This window comes from Pteropus alecto, unplaced genomic scaffold (genome assembly GCF_000325575.1).
Source record: "Pteropus alecto unplaced genomic scaffold, ASM32557v1 scaffold359, whole genome shotgun sequence".
In the NCBI taxonomy this organism is placed as follows: domain Eukaryota; kingdom Metazoa; phylum Chordata; class Mammalia; order Chiroptera; family Pteropodidae; genus Pteropus; species Pteropus alecto.
This window is the reverse complement of record NW_006443119.1, coordinates 1,195,675-1,215,644: the sequence shown is the minus strand read 5'-3', so window position 1 is coordinate 1,215,644 and position 19,970 is coordinate 1,195,675. Positions and strand designations below refer to the sequence as shown.

At 46.4% G+C, this 19,970-nt stretch overlaps 1 protein-coding gene across 4 annotated transcripts in view; it reads right to left on the bottom strand.

The window, feature by feature from the left end:
* Positions 1 to 16,541: 16,541 nt before the first annotated feature.
* Positions 16,542 to 19,970, bottom strand: part of SLC45A3 (solute carrier family 45 member 3) — a 21,096-nt gene continuing 17,667 nt past the window's right edge. For all 4 annotated transcript variants that reach the window (XM_025040514.1, XM_025040513.1, XM_015597890.2 and 1 more), the window contains one exon: positions 16,542 to 18,304. In XM_025040514.1, coding sequence (XP_024896282.1) covers positions 17,867 to 18,304 — 438 coding nt within the window. In that variant the 3' untranslated portion in view covers positions 16,542 to 17,866. The remainder of the gene's footprint in view (positions 18,305 to 19,970) is intronic.

Genomic DNA, 19,970 nt, shown 5'->3' with positions numbered 1-19,970 from the left:
CAGGTGTCTAATTGTACAGTAACCTATACTAAGAGAATCTTAAAAGAAGTATACTGCTACGTTACAATAAAACTTGAAGACAATGTTTCCCTAAAAATGTAATGGATTCTACTTATGAAGTTTTAATGTTTAAGTAAAATCGAGGAGACAGTTCCTGAGCGCAGGGGCGCGCGGGGCGGGTGGGTGGGGGACAGGGGATTGAATCTTACTACATTTTAACGAAAACACCACTGACAATACTAAATATTGAAGCACCAAGTTTTGCTCGCAGTGGGGTTGTGGGTCGGAGACTGCAAAAGGGGAAGGCGGATCTGACCCACCTACCTAAGAGATGGGCGAACTGCTCTGAGGAATAAAACTCAGGGTATTTATAATGCCCTAAACTTCAAAGAACGGTAGCCTGGGAAATCGTCAACTATGCATATATCTTGTGCATACATTTTGACTACTTCCATCAAAAATATCCCTTATTTCCTACCAAGACCAGTTAACATTCTGCCCCCAAAAGATGACTGCAATCGATCTTCCTAATAATGAAGCTACCGACCCTGATGCAGCTGCACGTGAAGGGCAAGTCAAAGGGTAGGAAGTTTGCTGGCGGTAAGTAGAAAAATGAAACTTCACACCGGATGAAGAGCGAGCTTGGGGAGAGGAAGAAACACGGGTGTCCGTGTGCCGCAGAGGAGATCAAAGTTCGGGAGAAGCGCCACATGCAGCCTCACTGGCTTTGGTAAGCACTGAATTACCGTACTTTCATTTTCCAACTTCCTGTCACTACAAAGTCAGAACTGCTCCCCTCTTCGCCACCACTCCCCACCAAAAGAAAAAAAAAAAGTACAGCCACCTTTCGCCCGAGGAACCCGCTAGACCGAGGTGCGAAGGGCGGCGGGGACCCCCACCGACCTGGAGGCCCCGCCCGGCCGCCGTAGCCGCCGTGCGTCACTTCCGGGGACGGGAAGGGCGCAGCGGCCGCCGGAGGGGAGACAGCGCCGCTGCAGCCCTCCTCCCGTTTCGGGAGGCGAGGGATACGGGCCTGGGCGCTGGGGGCGGGGTGGTCGCTCCCTGGACCCCCCCACTCGCTACCCTTTGCCAGACTGCAAGCCAGTTGCTGTTTGTGAGGCGCGCGACCCGAACGCGCCTTACCAGCGCTGCGACCAGTGTCGCCACCTCAGGCGGCCCGGGTCTCTCGGTATCTTCCCCGTCCCAGGGAAGAGGTGGCGCGCGCCTGGAGGCCTCCCAGGGCACCACGTCTCTTGCTGCTAAGCCGAAGGGCTTCTCCCTTATGTGCCGTAGGTAGAAGTTGGGGCCGCTCCAGCTTTCTCATCGAAGTGCCAGGTCCCAGAACACTAAAAACACTTGACAAATATTAAATAAGCATTGTGGCTCTCTAGCTCGGTAACTGACAAATGGAAACACTGGTGTCGTGGGAGAAGCTGGTTCTGGCATAGTCGTGGCTCTACCCCTCCTCACTCACTTGATGATCTAAACAACTTTCCTAACCTCTCCAAACAGTTTATCTATAAAATGGAGAGAACCCAATCTCTTAGAGCTGTAATGAAAGGTAACAAGGCACATAACACCCAGAAGCATTTCTAGCCCATAGATTCTAATTAAATCTTAAGGAACCAGGTCACACTTGGTACAAGAGGCTACTTGAATAATTTAGCAGCAGAAGGGATGTAGAGTCAATAAGCTGCACTGCTAAACAAAACCTCTAAGAAATAGATTATGTTCTATTTAACAGGAAACCAAAAACAGGCCAGTGCCTGAATTACTTCTTGTTCCTGGCCATTTACTAGCTGTGTGACCTGCAATGAGTTGCTTAACCTCTCTGAACCTCAATACCTTATGTAAAATGAAGATGATAACGAGGAGCATTGCTGAGAAGATTAAATGAGATAAAGGCTATAGTATCTTGGTGCATTACCAGGCACACAGTGGACAGTAAGTGATGTCATTTATTCCTCTTCCACCCTGAAGTTGAATTCAAGGTAAAATTAATTGAATTCACTGAGTAAAATGTGATCCTGTCATCCCTGTGTAGGTTTTTTGAAGAGAATCATCACTTCCTTTGATTTTCAACCTCAGTTGAATTCAAGGTAAAATTAATTGAATTCACTGAGTAAAATGTGATCCTGTCATCCCTGTGTAGGTTTTTTGAAGAGAATCATCACTTCCTTTGATTTTCAACCTCAGTTGAATTCAAGGTAAAATTAATTGAATTCACTGAGTAAAATGTGATCCTGTCATCCCTGTGTAGGTTTTTTGAAGAGAATCATCACTTCCTTTGATTTTCAACCTCAGTTGAATTCAAGGTAAAATTAATTGAATTCACTGAGTAAAATGTGATCCTGTCATCCCTGTGTAGGTTTTTTGAAGAAAATCATCACTTCCTTTGATCTTCAACCTCCTCCAGCATAATACAAGTAATTATAATACACAGAGGTATTCCTGCAAAAGCAATGCTACTAAAAGATGTTAGCTTTTCTAAAATAATTTTACCAAAGGATGTGAGAAATATGTGTTTTAAAAGGAGCATGCAATATCTAAAATGCCCTAGCACTCTTGGCTCCTTATATAACTTTTTCCCTTGCAACAGCTTCCATTTTTAGAAACCAAGAGGGGAAAATAAGAATTAGGTAAGCTGTTTAAGATACACCCATTGGAAACATTTGTTTATGGAAAGGTTTCATTTTAAAGCCCCATAGCAAGAACAGTTAAGGGTTGTGAGATTCTTATACCCTGCTCTACCCTAACCAGCAGTAAACATCTGATTCAGCCTGGGGGTCCATAATTGTATCATAACCCCTTTAGACTGAGCTGACAGTATTGTCAATTCAATGTATTTTTGGAAAAGAGCCTACTTTGGGAGTTCCTAAATTAGTCATAGCAAGTCTGTCTGCTTTTAAATTGACTCTTGTTTTTGTTTTGTTTTAAAAACAGTACATGTTGATAGCAGAGAAACCAGAAGAAAAGTAGGTTTCATATTAGTGAACTGGGGGGAAAAAACATTTATTCATGTGCCTGATTTTCCCTCTTAGGATTTTATAAATGCATAATCTCTCTCCATGGTTCCTTACACGACAGATGGTTCTGCTTTTGCAAACCCCATGGTAGTTATGTTGATCAACCAAAAAGGTTATGCTTTTTTGTTATCTTGTTTGGTCATTTTCCCACCAGATAGATGATTCTCAATCTTAGCCTTTGCTACTGAGGGCTATCTCAAATCAAATTTGATTTGAGCTCTTGTTAAATGACTTTATAATTATTGTATATATGGGGATTGAATTTTAGATTGAGCAAAAGGTATCTTTGAAAATAAAATGCAGGCTAGCTGAATATTGAATTTGGCAGTATTTCCTAACCCCATTACCTGTCAAAGCCGTAAAATTCACCCAAGACAACCAATGAAGTGGTGCTTAGAAATATTTTCATCAACGCTATTATTCTGAAGTTTAGCCCCAATAATAAGACGTAATCAGAGGGTATTTGAGGTCCAGAGAAAAAGCCATGAAAAGGTCCTTGAACAAGGTACTTATGGCTTCTAGACTATGAGGAAAGTTCATGGCAACATCTTTTAGCCCTATCTGTAATCCTCACACAACATATTGTTTTCCCAAAAAGGACATGATGAGACATGAGTTATTGCAGTTACATGCCTGGGGCATTAGCAACTATAATACATCTAATGACCCGTCACAAAACGCACCTCAGGAATAACTTCATATAATTTTCATCTTTGCAATCTACACTCATCTACTTTTTTTCCTCTTAATATTTTTAACCTAAAATAGTTTCACTGGTCTTCGATTAATGTACTTTTTCTGGGCTTATGAAATTGATATGGAATATGTAGTAGAGAAAAATACATACTTTGGAAAAGATGTAACTTAATTGACAAAAGCTCATGAAATCCACCTAGTGTGTAACTGTGTAAAATTCTGAGCAGTTTGACCAACTCATTGTAGCATACATATTGCTCTGAATTTTAAGCCAGAAGTTTCGTTTCCTCTCGTATATTTTATAAAAACTGGCTGGAAAATTTTTCTTTTTCAATTGCAATTAATTCAGGAACCACCAACGTGTACTCTTCTGTTTACTATATACTATACTGTGTATACTATGCTGTTTACTATAGAATAAACTTCAAAAGGCTTTGTTCTTTTCTCTAGGAATTTTTCTGTCTTGGACCAATGATCCTCAGAGACCATCTTTACTATCCATGACTTCCATGTATTTTAGAGTTCCCTTGTATTATCTCTTTTCATCCTGTTGATATAAACCAATAATTCAGCTAAGGATCCAGAGATGATAGGGGAAGGCAAAGTCAGGCTGATGAATGAAGGGATAAGTGCAGCTCTATATAAGGTTTCATGTAGTGAGAGGGATTGGAAAGGAGCAGAATTACCACCTCCTCCTGCATAAGGAACATTTCCTGAAAGAGGTGGAGTTTCAGAGACTGGCGCTAATTCAAAAATGTGTGTGCCTGCGTTTTTCTTCCTTTATTTATCCAGCTGCAAAATAAAATTAGTTTTGCTCTGCTCAAGAGCTTAGTTTGTGAGCTGTATACCCAATTCAGAAGTGTGACACAGCCACCAGCTTTCTTCCCTCAGACTCTCAAGAGAAGGAAATTTGAATTCTGTCTAGGCTCACCCTGTAAAGTGGGAAACTGTTGGGTCTGTAGGGCTTTTTTTCTCCTTTCTCTCTCTCATCTTCTCCCTGCTTCTCAGACAATGCAGCTGTGATACATTTATTTAATGGATTGAGTATGTCTAGAAATCAGATTCTAGTGAGAGAGCCCAAAAGTCAATGAGGAATTGGGGGTTCTCCCATGATGGAAAAGAAATCAAAGCCAAGGCTTCATGGAGCACAGAATTCCGGTGAGATTTTGTTTGAAATTGTACCCCTCTCCACTGTGTGGACACTTTATCTTCGTTCCTTTGCTTCCTCCTCGCCCCTACCCCAGCCCTCTCTCTCAGCCTTATTTTTCTTCCCTATGCCAACTTTTCATTTCCCTTTTTATCTTTATGCCTTGACCCTGCCAGTGGCCCCCTTGAGCTCTTGTTAAATGACCTTATAATTATTGTATTTATGGGGATTGAGAATTTATTGGCCATGATAGTGGTCCTTGGTCTGAGAAGATTTCCTATCACAAAATGTTTTCATGCATTAACCATGTGCTGAGTGCTGCACTAGATATTTTAGGAGTTATAAAGATGACTATGACCAGTCTCTGCTCTTTAAAAGCTTCTAGCGGACAAGGGAGTAAAAACCACTATGGTAGAAGAAGGAGTATTAAATAAGGGTAAAAAGTAGGTGCTGGGAGCAGGGTTGGGAGGAACCTCATGTTCTCACCAGAGGGCATCACCCGGACACTCCAGGGTGTCTGGGATTTAGACAAAATTGGGGAGGGGGTTTGTAGGGACACATTCTGCTTGAATGCCTTCTCCCCTCCTCTGTACTACCTATGTCTGACTTTAGGTCTCAACTCAGATGTTACCTGTCCTAGGGTGTCCCTCCCCTACACTGGGGGTGTGACTTCTAGTATTTCCCACTGTGTCCATTACTGACCCTGTCTGTGGCACTCACCACACTGACCTGAAGTTTCTTACTTGTTCCCTTAGTCCTTTCGACTGGGTCCTCAAGCGGTCTTGTTCACCTTTGCAGCCCAGCAACCAGCACAGCCCCTGCAGCAGGAGCTGCTCGGTGAATGCTGTGGAATGACTGGATCATCTGTGTGAAGGGCATGGCACAGCAAAGCTCAGAGACACACCCGTCTGACACAGCGAAGTGTGGTGTTTGTTCAAGTCTCATCCTTCCTCAGAAAATGTCCCCCTTCAGTTATCAGCCTATCTTTTCTTCTCTTTCCTTCCCTTCAATATCAAACTTAAAAACATAATGGCTTATATTTGCCACCTATACTTTCTCACCTTCTACTCACTCTTCAGTCTGTTGACTACGTCTACTCTCTCCACCCTTGACTCTTTCCTGGCGAAGGCTACAACCATTCTGACCTCCCCTTTTCAGGCATTATCCTGTTTGCCGTCTCCTACTCATCCTCAAGACCAGTTTAGACATCACCTCCTTAAATAAATATCACCTGACCTCCAAAGCAGGCTTAGGTGTCTTTTCCTGGCACCTTCTTTGCAACACAATCCAATCTTGGCTTCCACAATTCTCCTTCTAGCTGCCCGGCGAGTTTTTGTCTCTTTGGGGGCTTCTGTTCCACCAGCTCTGAGGAGCGAGCTGTCCTGGCCTCAGGACTCTGTCTTTGGACTATTGTTCCTCAACACATTCAGTGCAACGGACCTCATTCTCTCCAAGGCTTCCGTCGCCCTCAAATGCTAATAACCCCTAACCTTTATCTCTGACCCTCGCTTCTCCCCAGAACTCTGGATCCATGTTTCTAATTTCCTGCAGGACTTTTGCACCTGGATGTCCTCATGACCCCTCTGTCTCAGAATGTGCCACTTGGACTCATGACCTATGCCTGCCGCTCCTAGCCTAGTCCTCCTTCCCAGTTTCAATTGAAGGAATTACCTAGACCTCTCAGTCATCCCCAGCAATTCCTTCTTCCTCGCCCTCCACAGGCAATTGGTCCCCATGGTCAGTCCTAGCTAGTCTCTGGAAAAATCTCACATGCATTCCATTCCTCACACCTGTCCCCCAAGGCTCTCCCCACTACTTACTAGGAATGTTGCAATAGCCTTCTAGCTTCTCCCCCAGGATCCAGGTACCCCAGCCCATCTTCCACATTACCACAAGGAGACTTGCTGAAACACACATTTGATTCTGTCACTCATCTGCTTTAGAGTGTCCAATGATTGATTTCTCTGCTGCTTCCAGAATAAAGTCCAAACTCTAGCCTGACAGGCCTGTGAAGGGCAGGGTTTAAAGGCTGTATCACCCATCAGTGTTTCCTATTTTGATTAGTGACGCTTTACAGTCTAGCCCTTTTTCAGCCTAATCTCCAGCCTCACACACTAGCCCTTCAAACACATCAAGTACTTCCAGGAATCCAGCCTCTTGTTTACGTGGCTCCCTCAGCCTGAAATGTCTCCTCCATCCCGTGGAATTCCCCAAAAGCAATACCGCGTCCGTCATCTTTGTACGCCGGTGTCTGCGAGGCGAGGGCCTGAAACGTAAGAGGGACTTAGCAAATACTGAATGAAGAACTCCCACTTTGAGGAAGGCCGAGCCCTCAAACATTACTTTTCTGCTTCTCCTCACCACTACCCACTTTCACCCCCAATTTGATGTGATTGTTCCTTCCATTCATTTAACAAATATTTCATGAGTTTCTGCTAAGTACTAGGCACTGTGCTGAGGTAGGGATACAAGAAATGTTAGTCCAGGGTAATAGACGGGCAAGTAAATAACTAACCCTGAAGTAAGTGCTGTCATAGGGTCTTCCCCTCTCCTCGTCAGACACCTTTCTAGGAGAGACATTAACATGAAAAGGTGGATCACAACTGTCATGCTAATTGGTGAGCGTGGTGTCTGGTCAGAGGGGGTGGTGGGATAGATCAAATGTTCCATAATGTCTTAGTCTGTTTGGGCTGCTGTAACAAAATACCTTAGACCGCATAGCTTATAAACAACAGAAATTTATTTCTCACAGTTCTGAAGGCTGGGAATCCCAACATCAAGGCACAAGCAGAGTCACATTCTGGCGAGAGCCTGCTTCCGGTTCATAGCTGAGCCTTCTGTGTGTCCTCATGAGGTGGAAGGGACTGGGAAGTTCTGTGGAGTCTGTTTTGTAAGAGCCCTAATGAAATTCATGAAGGCTCTACCCTCATGACCTCAGCACCTCCCACTTCTTAATACCATCATCTTTCAGGTATAGGATTTCTACATATAAGTTTTGAGGGGACATCGACGTTCAGACCATAGCATGTGATAACTAGATGTGCCCGCTGCATACCAGGGCTACAGGCAAGAGAGCCCCTTCTGAATAACATGGCGCTGATCACTCCCAACACATTCCTCAACTAGTCTTCTTTTTCCTACTAACCATCTCCCTTCTGCTGACACATTCTTAATTATCTTATCTCCTGGGTTCTAGCCAAACTCTGCCATGTTTTCCTAACAGCATAAGGTGTATCTAAAAGAAAAGGAAGAAAAGCATATAATTCTTTTTGGCCTATATAACATTCTCTTTTGTATTGTAACCATTCATGTCCTTGAGATGGGAACCTTAGTTTCTCTTGCCAAAGAGAGTGCTTTATACACCACAGACCAACACGTTTGGTTGGATGAATGGTCATACTTCAGCCTCTGCACATCTCTTCATTTGTGGCAACTGACCATTGTCCACAGTCTCATATCATAGAATCTTGGAGTTAGAAGGTACTTTAAAATAATGTAGACCAACCAACCCTTAATGCTGGAATCTCCTGCATTACCCCACACCAAGAACTTGTCCAGCCATGTTTTAAGAGCACTCCCTACTTCCATTTACCCTCTGACTATCAAAATCTGTCTTCCCGTACCTTTTTCTCGCCCACCGCCCTCTGGCGAGCACAGAACACAGCCAATCTCCTCCACAGAACAGCCCTTTAAATAGCTGAAGACCATTCTCTCATCTCCGGAGGAGTCTCTTTGCCAAGCTAAACATATCTCCATTTCCTTCACCTCTTCCTCACATGATGGGATTTCAGGTGTCTTCACCATCTTGCCCACTGCCTTTGCTCTAAATAGGATGGACAATTATGATACCAGACTAGGCAGAACACGGCTTTCTTTCTCAAGCTATTGATCCAAAGAGAAAACTTGATCATAAGCTTCATTTAAGCAGAAAGCAAAAAAAATTACACATAAGGTCTGAAAATAGGCTGCTGGTTGCCTCACTGCTCCAAACACTGCCGCCCACTCAACCCACAACACATCCCAGTGTAACCAGGAAGGCAGACGGCATGCACTAAAAATGTCGTGTTTAAAAAGAAGCAAGCGCCACTGCTAGAAGTCTGTGTTCTCAGGAGTTTTCTGGGAGCTCGCTGAAATGAGGGGTCGGGCCAGCTCCCACCCCTAGATGTGCAGTCTCAGCTCCCCGGTGTAACAGACGGTGGTTGGGGTCAGCTCTCAACAGAGTCGTAAGGAGGTGAGGTCTGCGGGCCTGCCTTGCCCTTCCCGTACCGTCTCCCACTCTCCCGAATGCCTCCTCCTTTCACTTTTAGGAAGCAAACTATGCCAACTGCGCGCAGTTTGCTTGTGCACATTTCTGAAACTCTCATTGAGCGAGGACCTCCAAGAGGGTAGGGACTGTATCTATCTTTTTAGCCTGTACCCCGTCAGAAATTGCTCTTCAAAAACCATCTTATCGAGTCATTTATATGCTCTTATGAATTCATGTCAGTACATTATCTTCCCAGAGATATTTGTATTTTAAGTCTTACTTCTAATTATGGTCCCCAGGTAAGGAGAGTCCAAGCACCAGCTAAGAAGTGAACATGGTTGGTGGACTGTGCTGTGGCAAGAACCTTCCTTCTTGGGCTTAGTTTCATCATCTGTAAACTGAAGAGGGTGTTCGAGCTCCAGCTCTGGCATCTATGAGTCAATGATTTACCTGGTGTCAGTTAAACCTCATTGTATTAGTGACGGTTTTCCAGAGAAACAGAACCAATAGGATGGTTTCCTATTGCTTGCTCTATATAGAAGGAACAATTTACTATAAGGAATTGGCTCACACAGTTATGGAGGCAACAGGTCCCAAGATCTGCGGAGTCAATTGTCATGCTGGAGACCCAGCAGGTCCCATCCAGGTCTGAAGGCCTGAGGACTCCGGCGTGGCTCCCATCTGACGGCTGGTAGGCTCGAGGCCCAGGAAGAGCCAATGTTTCAGTTCGAGTCTGAAGGCAGAAAAGCTGATGTCCTGATTTGAAGGTAGTCAGGAAGGAGGAATGCAGTCTTGCTCAGAGGAAGGTCAGCTTTTTCTCTCTTCAGGCCTTCAACTGATTGGGCCAGGCCTACCCACTTTTGCTTTACTCAGTCCGCCGATTTAAATGTCAGTCTCATCCATAAACTCCCTCATAGACACACATGTTTAACCAAATATCTGTTCAGGTGTGGCTCAGTCAAGTTGACACATAAAATTAACCACCACACTGGTAGAAGTAGATGATGGTCACTCACAAGGCCTGGCTCTGGTTGTGAACAAGAGAGTCGTCACATGGGAACGCTCTGTGAACTGGACATAAAGGCAGGCCGTCTGTGCCGTCGGCCGCCACCTTCCTTCCCTCCCTCCCGCCGGTCGCCCTCAGAATTTCTTTTCACTCCACTTCACAACTTTATCTTTTTTCACATCAAGGAAAATTTGAAGGCATTTTAAGGAAACTATTACCCACAAAATTCATAGACATTAATAAATTAAATGAAATACTTCTTTCTATAGCATAATAAAACAATAACCACAAATTCATTCTAAACATGTGAAACCACTCATCACTCACATAGTATTACTACACCAAATCTAAAGGTAAAAAAAAAAAAAGTACGACGATAAACCATGTGATCTGCCAGGGCAAAACCCAGCCTTCACTTCAGCACGGCCACCTGATGTTAGAAGCAGGCATGAAGCTAAAGTGGTCCACCCACTCAAAAGTAAGATGGGTTTCATTTGCCCATTTCTTTTGTTTGCCCAATAATTCATTTAATCAGGAAGCAAATTTGAGCACCTACTATGTGTAGCTACAGATCTAGATTTGGAGCAACACAACAATAAGATGCAGCTTTTGCTTTGGAAGAACTTGGCAGGGGGACAGACCGAATGCCTGCTAGGGCTTCGGATCTCATTTTAGCATCACTCCCAGGAAGTGCTCTCTGATCCCCCACCAGCAGGCCTCGTCCCAGACTGGGCTAGGGCCCCTCATCGTGGCGCTGTCACACACTGTAATTGCTTTTGCAGATCTCTGAACCTCTCACTGGTTGGGGACCTCCAAGAGGGTGAAGACAGTTCCCATCGTTTTACCCTGTCATAGCCCCGGTACGTGGTGGTTGCCTAATAAATGTGGAAAAAATTAGCAGATGAATAAGTCAAATGAATTTTTGCCCAGTGGACACAAGTACCATAGTAACAGTATGTTATTGGAAGACTGAGGAGGACATGAATAACTTCAGGGAACCAGAGAAGATGCTTAAGCTAGAACTGGTGAATAAATACAATTTCAGTAGGTAAAGAAGAGGCAGAGGGCTTTCCTAGAAGAGATCGCATCAAGTGCAAAGGCACTGAGGCTCAACAGAGCCAAGTTTGGAAGAAGCTCGTCGTGGCTGAAGCAGGCTTGGGGGTAGTGGCTGGGGGGACAGGAGGATGGCAGGTGAAGAGGATAAAAAGGTGGACGGAGCCACCTGTGAAAGAGCTTGCTTGCTGTTGTGCAGGCGAGTCTCCCGAGGTTCCTAGGCTGTCTCGAGTGTGGGGCAGTCAGCCCAGGGCCTTGGAAAGATAACTCAGGCTGCAGTGCAGGCAGAGATGGGCTGAGACTAAAGAAAGGGAGATCGATAAGGTTAATGTATTAGTCCAGGAGAGAGATGACATGACTGGCCGTGAGGTTAGCAATGAGGCGATCAATGAGAGGGAGATTTAGGATGTAGAATCAATAAGGCTTGCTGGTTTTCTTTATGACTAATGCATGAAGACTGAGAAAATGTATGTCCGATCGATGGCAGTGCTCATGTATTTCAAAAGCATTCATTAAGTCAAAAACACTGTGAACTTGTTTCGTATAAGGAAATGGTCTTTGTCCCTACTTAAAAAACAACCTCCTAATAGTGGTTTCTTCCTGCGTCTATACTTCTATGTATTGTTGGCACTCGTCACACTGCCTTGTACTATTAGACAACTTCTCACCCGAACATGTCTTTTCCCACGGGGAAATCTGAGCGCTCAGAGAGCAAGGACTGCGTTGTGTGCTTCTTTATACCCCCTGGTGCCTTTCCTATCAGGTGTCCAGTGAACAGTAATGGCTGACTAATTGATTGGTTGGGGTGATCACACAGATCAAAAGTCTTCCACATTAAAAAAGCAAAAAAAAAAAAAAAACCCAAAACGCTTTTACTTTGAAAAATTAGATTTACAGAAAAGCTGTGAAGATAATGCAGAGGCTCCCTAGATACCCCTCATTTTCACCTTTTAAAATTGGCAATGGTAGAACGAAGCAAGCCCTGAGTCTGTGCGCTTTCAGACAAGTCACGTCATCTCAGCAAGCCTCGGTTTTGCCACTGGTGAGACGAGAGTAAGTGTCTCCCTGCTTCCACGCTACGCCCTGTCACTGGAACAAAGTCACTGAGAAGGGGCGAGACTGTGGGTGCTCTCCGGGTCTGGATGGCCAGCCTCCAGGCTGCTGCTCACTGGCCCATACCTTGTTCTCCCTGGAGGACGCTTCCTGTCAGGGACCTGGGCCCCTAAATGGCAGCTCCTGCCTGCTCACAGCCTTATCCGAACTGCAGTGACTGTCATTGCCACAGCCCCAGGGCTGACATACAGTCCAGCATATAGGAAGGTAGACAAATATTTTCTGATGACAAAGGAAGGAGAGAGCATTAATGGGGACTATAAAGTGCTAAACAGAATATTTGGGGGGAAGGGAGTGGCACAGAATCATGGAGCCATGGAATTCTAGCTAGTGTCTGTGGCGAACTAAGCCCCTCACTGTCCACACAGTAGAATGACTCTTCGAAGGTCAAATGCTAGTAAGGGGCAGACTGGGGTCAAGTGACAAGCTGCCTCCTAATGTGTGCAGAGATCTAGTGACAGTGTTGGGTGTCAGGAAGTCCCTGCTCTGAACAGCCCTCAGGCCAACAGTGACAAAACTGCCAGGCTGCTGTAATCAAATCTGACCCTGGAAACCAAGGACTTTTTCCCAGCAGCACAAGAAGTAACCTGAGATCCAAGCTACCTGGGGGGACGTTGCCCGCCCCCACTTTTCCTGCACCTCCATCTGACTGTAACCGGCTCTGCAGGGAGGAGCACTCCAGGTCAGAAAGGACGACCCATGAATGTGCAAGGATGGGGCCTCTCCCACCTACCCCCATCCTAGCCCCCCTTTCTCCAATTCCTGGGCTCCAACCACAGGCCAGGACCCAAAGCTCCATTCCGCTCTGGGAGATGGCAGGATCCAGCCTGATGGGGGTGAAGAGGGCTGCGGAAGAGCCTGGCCCTTTCTCCATCACGATCATATTTTCCCTCCTTTAAGCTCTACGCTTTGGTTCATGGTCAGCAGTTTCCACTTAAATCTGCCCGAAATAACTACGTCCATTTGATTCACACGTTTGTTCTTTAAGGGCACAGGCTAGCCTGTGTGAGGACTCAGCAAACCTTAGTTGTGAGGTCTCTCAGGCTACTTGCAGTTTCTTCTTCCTTTCCATAGTCCCCTTTCTTCCTGCGTCTCTCCTCCCCATCCGTACTTGTTAGCAAGTTGATGTTTCTGTGAGGCATGTATTTTAAAACTCAATGAACCAGCACAAGGCCCCAATTGCCTGTGAGCTGGTTTAGCTGGTCCCAAATATGAAAAACTTGTGCTAGAAAAGTCGTCTGAGCACGAGCTGCCTGTTCCCTCGGGATGTGCGCTCTCCTTTTCTGTACTTTGAAACAGCTGGCACAGTGACGAGGCTACCGGCCCAGGGAGAAAGAATCAACACACTGGTGAGCCAGGTCCTATGTTCCAGTGGCAAAGACACGCTGACGCTGATGGCTGACTGGTGGTTCTTCACGTCCCTCTCTCTCTCACACACACATGCACACGTGTGTACACACGCACACACACACACAAACACACACATACACACACACAGTCTGTGGGCTGGGCCTGTTTCAGTTTGGGAGAATATGAAAAACTTGTGCTAGAAAAGTCGTCTGAGCACGAGCTGCCTGTTCCCTCGGGATGTGCGCTCTCCTTTTCTGTACTTTGAAACAGCTGGCACAGTGACGAGGCTACCGGCCCAGGGAGAAAGAATCAACACACTGGTGAGCCAGGTCCTATGTTCCAGTGGCAAAGACACGCTGACGCTGATGGCTGACTGGTGGTTCTTCACGTCCCTCTCTCTCTCACACACATGCACACGTGTGTACACACACACACACACACACACACACACACAAACACACAGTCTGTGGGCTGGGCCTGTTTCAGTTTGGGAGAAATTAAAGAAGAAAAATATATGCATGTATATGTTGTGGGGGTGGAGGGTGTATACAGTCCTGAACTTAAATTGGAAGAATCAATATAAACTCACAATGTATTGATATTAAAATTCCGCCCCCCAGCTTTGTCCACTTAAAAGGCCTAAAACCAATGACCAACTCAGTAACCAGCAGTCCTGATGCAGATATCATGGTCTCTAAATACCTTTTCCGAAAAAAAACAAAAACAATCAAAGACCCTTGGAGTAAACAGCTCCTTCCAGGTCTATGGTAGGAAATATACAAGATGAGCCTAGACATCCAGTCATGCCAGAAAGCAAAGAAACTTTCAAAGACCATTTAGGATCATGTCAAAAGAATTCAAAAATCAACTCGAAGAGGCCCCCACTTGCCAAAGATAGAAATAATCCGAACATGAAGAACAACTGTAAAGGACCGAAACACACCGAATATGTATAAATTCTTGAATGCGTAATGCCCCTAAGGGAAAACCTCTCTGTCATCTTTAGGATATTGATTCATTATTTTGAAAACTGGTAAATACAAGGAACGAGTCAAACACTTGTTGAAGAAAAGAATGTTATCATTTTCCAATGCCTATGAAATAATAGATCTAAGTAAAGACACCAATGACTGCTAACCTTAAAAAAGAAAGATAATCAGCCAATACATGCTCCTTTCTGTGGAAACACACAAATCTATTAAGTATGGCAAAAACCAACAAAAAAGTCCCAAATCTGATCTGGTCCCTGACTTTAATTACTAATTTAACAGAAAATATAGGGGCAATAAAAATGTTAAATATAACCATGGGAATGCAATCAACAAAATCCAGATGATCTACAGGACAAAAAACTGTTTCTTTAACAAAGAGATTGCAAGGAAAAAAATAAAAATTGAGGAGATACTCATGGTTTACAAGAATTTAAGATACACACCAATCAATTGTAACGTATGGAACTTGAGATTCCAATTTGAACAAAAACTAAACAAAATAATTTATGAGACAGGAAAATGAACACTGGCTGAATATTTGATTACACTAAGGAATTATTATTTTTTGGTCTGATAATAGTAATGTGACTATACGGTTTTTTAAAATACTTATCTTTTAGAAGTACATTCTGAAATATGTAGGAATTAAATACGATATCTGAAATTTGCTTCAAAATTATGTAGGCAGAGTTTACAAGGTACTGTTAAATAAATTAAATATTTAAAGGCCTGTGTCCCTATGATGGGACAATCATATCTGAATCTAATCCAACCTCTAGATCTTATTACCAGCTTATAGGGAAAAAGGTGAGAAAGAGGAACATCTTAATACTGAGAACACGGTCAACCAAATATAGAAAGCGGGCAATTCCGTAGAAAAAAATGACTTTCTTTGCAAATGAATGACATTAAAAAAAGAGAGAGGAACTGTTGGAGATTAACTTAAACCTAAAGAGACATACCAATAAATGCAATTTATCTTAGTTGTTTATCTTAGTTGGTGCTTGATTTGAACAAACTAACTGTAAAAGACATTTTCAAGGCAAGTGAACGACGATAAGGAATTACTATTGGTTGGTTATGTTCAGGATGTGATTAAGTTGTTAAAAAGTCTTATTTCTTAAAGCTATCACTGAAGGATTTACAGGTTAAATGAATTATGTCTGCCATGTGCTTTAAAAATACCTCAGACAAAAAAGGTGTGTGGGGCAGCGGGGGTGGGGGGGCACGAAAGTGTGGAGGATGAAACGAAAATGGCAGAAGGTTAATAATTGTTGAAGTTGGGTTTATTATACCAGGTTCATTACTCAAGTGTGTTTGAAATTTCCAAAATAAAAAGTTAAGTAAAATATAGAACATTAAAAAACAAAAACAAAAACAAAAAACTAGTTCTTGCTGCTGATCACTTGAATTTAAGAGACAGAAAGGCTTGTCAAGTTTGGAGGGATGAGGGAGATGACAAGGGTCTGAACTTGACCTGAGCCTGGAAGGAAGGGTGAAGGAGATGGGAAAGGATGGGAATCAAGGCATAGTGGGGTCAAAATCCTATGCATGTGCTGGGTGTGTTGCTACTGAAGTAGTTGATAATGGGTGCTTGCTCCATCTCTTTGGACACGCTATGAGCCCTTTGAGAAGGAAAATGCCCCCAACTCCCCTGCACTCTATATTCTTCCCACCCCTGTCCCTCTCCCCTGTCCCTCTCTCCACATTTCGAAAAAACTCCCCAATCCAGGGGATGGTGGGTGGCACAACCACACCCAACCGCCAAAGGATAGCAGAGTGCTGGTCTATGGCTCCATCTGCTGGTGGCTCTAGGAACTGAAGCTGCCAAAACCAAGGGACAGATTGAGCAGTAGAGGATAATTTTTGAGAGATCTGGTCCTTCTCCAGCAGAAAGATAAAAATAGACCAATTAAACATATAAGACTTTAATTTCATCACCATAAACATTATACTCTGATTGATCACATACAGTATAAAATATTTACTCCCCTAAATAAATAAGACATGACATTATTGCAAATGGCACTTAAACCCCCTGCAGAGATAAGACCTCCTTAGCCCAGGCAAGGGGTGCTCCTGAGATTTTGTGCCAGAGTTGCCAAGCACAGATATGCCCTGGGGGCTGAGACAGATAAAGGTTCGAGGAGCTACACTGGGTGCTTCCGGTTCCAGAACAGCCCCTAAGAGAGGGCTATGGAGCCAGTGGGGAAAGGTGGGGGGTGGGCAGCTTCTTCATCAGCCTAGTCCTAGAGGGAGCAGAGGGGACTGGGGTGGGGGCAGGCTGGGCCAAGAGGGGATGGGAGACCAGGAAGGCTGCTAAGACCTGGATCCCCACCCTCCACCTTCCCCCGACCTTGGATAAGAGGAGTTGGGGTGAGCGGAGCTTCCAAGCTCCTGGGCTAGGCAGTTTTGGGGCCAGACCAGTCACTCTAGGAGGAGATTCTGGCAATGCTTAGCCCAATAACCAGCCACCTCAGGGGACCCAGTTGTTGGGGTCGTCACCTCCTAGACACCAGCATGGCAGAGCTGGGAATCGATTTCCCTCTATTTAAATAAATAACTTAAATATTTAAAGGCCCATGTCCCTATGATGGCGACACAGAGGCCAATAAACCATGTCCTGATAAAATGTAGGGCTGGGGAAATCAATGAACGGGCAGTGCTGTGGGGCCAGGCAGCATCTTCTCCCTCAGGACTCAGCCCCCCCAAGTAACTTTCATACTTTCAAATGCTGTGGAGGAGAGTTCCACACTAGAAACTCCCATGCAAGAGCAACATATGGGGAATCCTACAAGATAAGGGGGCTTGGAGATGGGAGAGCTGGTGATTGAGTTTACTCAGCTCCCCAAACCCCTTCTCTGGGTATGTCTTGACCAGGATACTAGCTGTTGACCCTGAGCCTGGATAATCTCCCTAGAGTCCTGCATTCCAGTGCATGGCACTAACCAAATGCCCCACCCTTCTCTCCCTGTAGAAGTCCAGACTGAAGACCATTCGGAGAGGTACCAGTCAGCCAGCCCTTAAGACTGGGCAGAGGTGGGAGGGAAGCCCCAGTGCTGGATCTGTGCAGCTATGCACCTTACTGCCACAGGGTGGCAACAGAGAGTCATACCACTTTGGCAGCAATAAACACTGGGAGGCCAGCCCTGCAGCCCTAGGAGGCTACCTGGAGCCTAGAAAATGGGGAGCTGGGACCCAATAAGACAGGCCCTCCCTCATTGGGTAGGAAGTACTCTACACTGAGTATCTGGCCAAGTCGCTCTTGTCAAATACTACCCGTGTAGCAAAGTAAATGGCAACCAGACCCAGGCCTGCAGCTGACACCATATAGGCAGTGACAGACTGGCTGAGCTGAACAATGGAGCCCATAAACAGGGATGGGGCCACCTGCGACAGCAGGAAGGCACTGTCCAGGATGGCAAGGTCCAGGCAGATGCCCCTGCCTGGAACAACCCTGGCCTCGGGCGGCTCACCCACCACCACACGCATGGAGACATCACAGGCAGAGGCCCCACAGAGCGTGGGCGGAGATGGGAGCAGGCCGCTGCCTCCAGCACCCACATGTCCGCTGGGGAAGGGGGATCCAGCCTTGGGGCCCGACGGGAAGCTCGTCGTCAGGCTGTCCTCGCTGGCACCACCTCCAGTGTCTCCGCGGTATTTGGGCAGGAACACCTGGCGAAGGGACAAAGGAAAGAGGGCGAGGACAGGTGTGTACCCGGGCACGGGATGCCCCAGCTATGAGGACAGGCCCTGGCCTTTTATCACCGGGGCCGGAAGAAACCAGGCAATGGGCCCTAATGAAAACCAGGCAGCGAGTCAGAAAACTGAGCAGACCCCGCTTGGTCTGGGTCTAGTCAGGACCCTCCTCAGCAGTGGGAGAAGCGGGTAGGGCAGGGAGGGGACAGATCTGAAACCAGAAGTCTGGGTCTCCTCCAGCCTCTCCTAGAACAGGTGGGTGGCAGACAGACAGCTCTGCAGGCTGGGAGAGAACAGACCCCAAGGGAAAGGGAAAGACGGGCAGAATGAATGAAGACGGGGGAGAGACATGGAAGAACAGACGAGTAAAACCCAAGGCGGGGCCCCCACCTGTCCCCCGCCCCAGCAGGCTCCCCTACCCCTCCTCCTTCCTGCACCCCACCACTTGGCCATCGGGAAATCCCCATCATGCTCCTCCGAGAGAAGCTCTGCTCCCACTGGGGCACAGGCCCTGACTGGAGTGGCTGCCCTCCTGTGAAGTCTGAGGGGGGGGGCCCGGGCGGCAGACCCACCCTCGAGGAAGAGAGGAGCAGGAATAATCACGCTCCTCCTGACCACACCCGGGCTGTGCTAACACTGAAGTCCTTCTCCCTGCCCTCTCACTGTCTGCCTCAGATCAGAGTGACCTGGCCCTGCCCTGGTCACAGCGGCCTGAGCCTCCTATTTAAGGACGAGGCTACAACCTATCGGACTGTCCCATGCCCACTAGTGCCCAGCCCAGAAGAGTTCTGCTGTCGGCTGTGTTAGAGCTGAGAGTCACGGCCGAGCTCAGCCCTGACCCCAGGGGAGCCCGTGGCTCATGGAGGTGGGCAAAGGCAGGCACAGGCGGGACGCAAGGCCAAGCGTGCCATCAATGGCTGCTGAAGTGAGCCTCCCAAAACCTTACCTTCCTGCCCACCACCCCAGGAAAGACCAGTGAGGCTGCGGCCTGGAGAGGCTCCTGGAGACAGACACGCTCCTCAGTCCAAGGGGAGGACCAGCCCCAGCACATTCCCTGGCACGAGTGTATGTGCCCAAGTGTGGCCTCCGGACAGCAGCCCCCGACCCCCGGCCAGGGCAGCAGAAGAGCGGAGGTCGACAAAGGTTATCGGCGTACTGACACCAAGAACCCGGGCCCTCCTGCTACTCCTGCAGATACCCATTGGGCTAACCAGCCTCCCAGCTGTGTTTCTCTGCTACCCCACTCACAACCTACAAGGGCAGAGACACATCTTCCTGACAGCATGGAAGCTGAGGGCTGGCCTGCCTCGCCCCTCAGGACAACCCAACTTCTTGCCTGTCTGGGCAGCGCTCTGCACCCAGGGCTGCAGCTCAGTGAGGCCAGTAGACAGAAGTGATCACACAGCCTAGGTCAGGAGGCTTCCCTGAGGAGGGAGCCCCGGAGGGGCTGGTCAGTGTGAGGCCCCCGACTTACACAGTGCCCAGGTGAGCAGTGTCAGGAGCGTCAGACGCAGAGATCTGCCGTGGGGGTAGGGGAAGGGGACGGAGGCAAAGGAGAATTGAATTTATCGGAGTGATCACTTCATAAGTCATATAAATGTCTAATCACTGTGTTGTACACCAGAAACTAATATTGTATGTA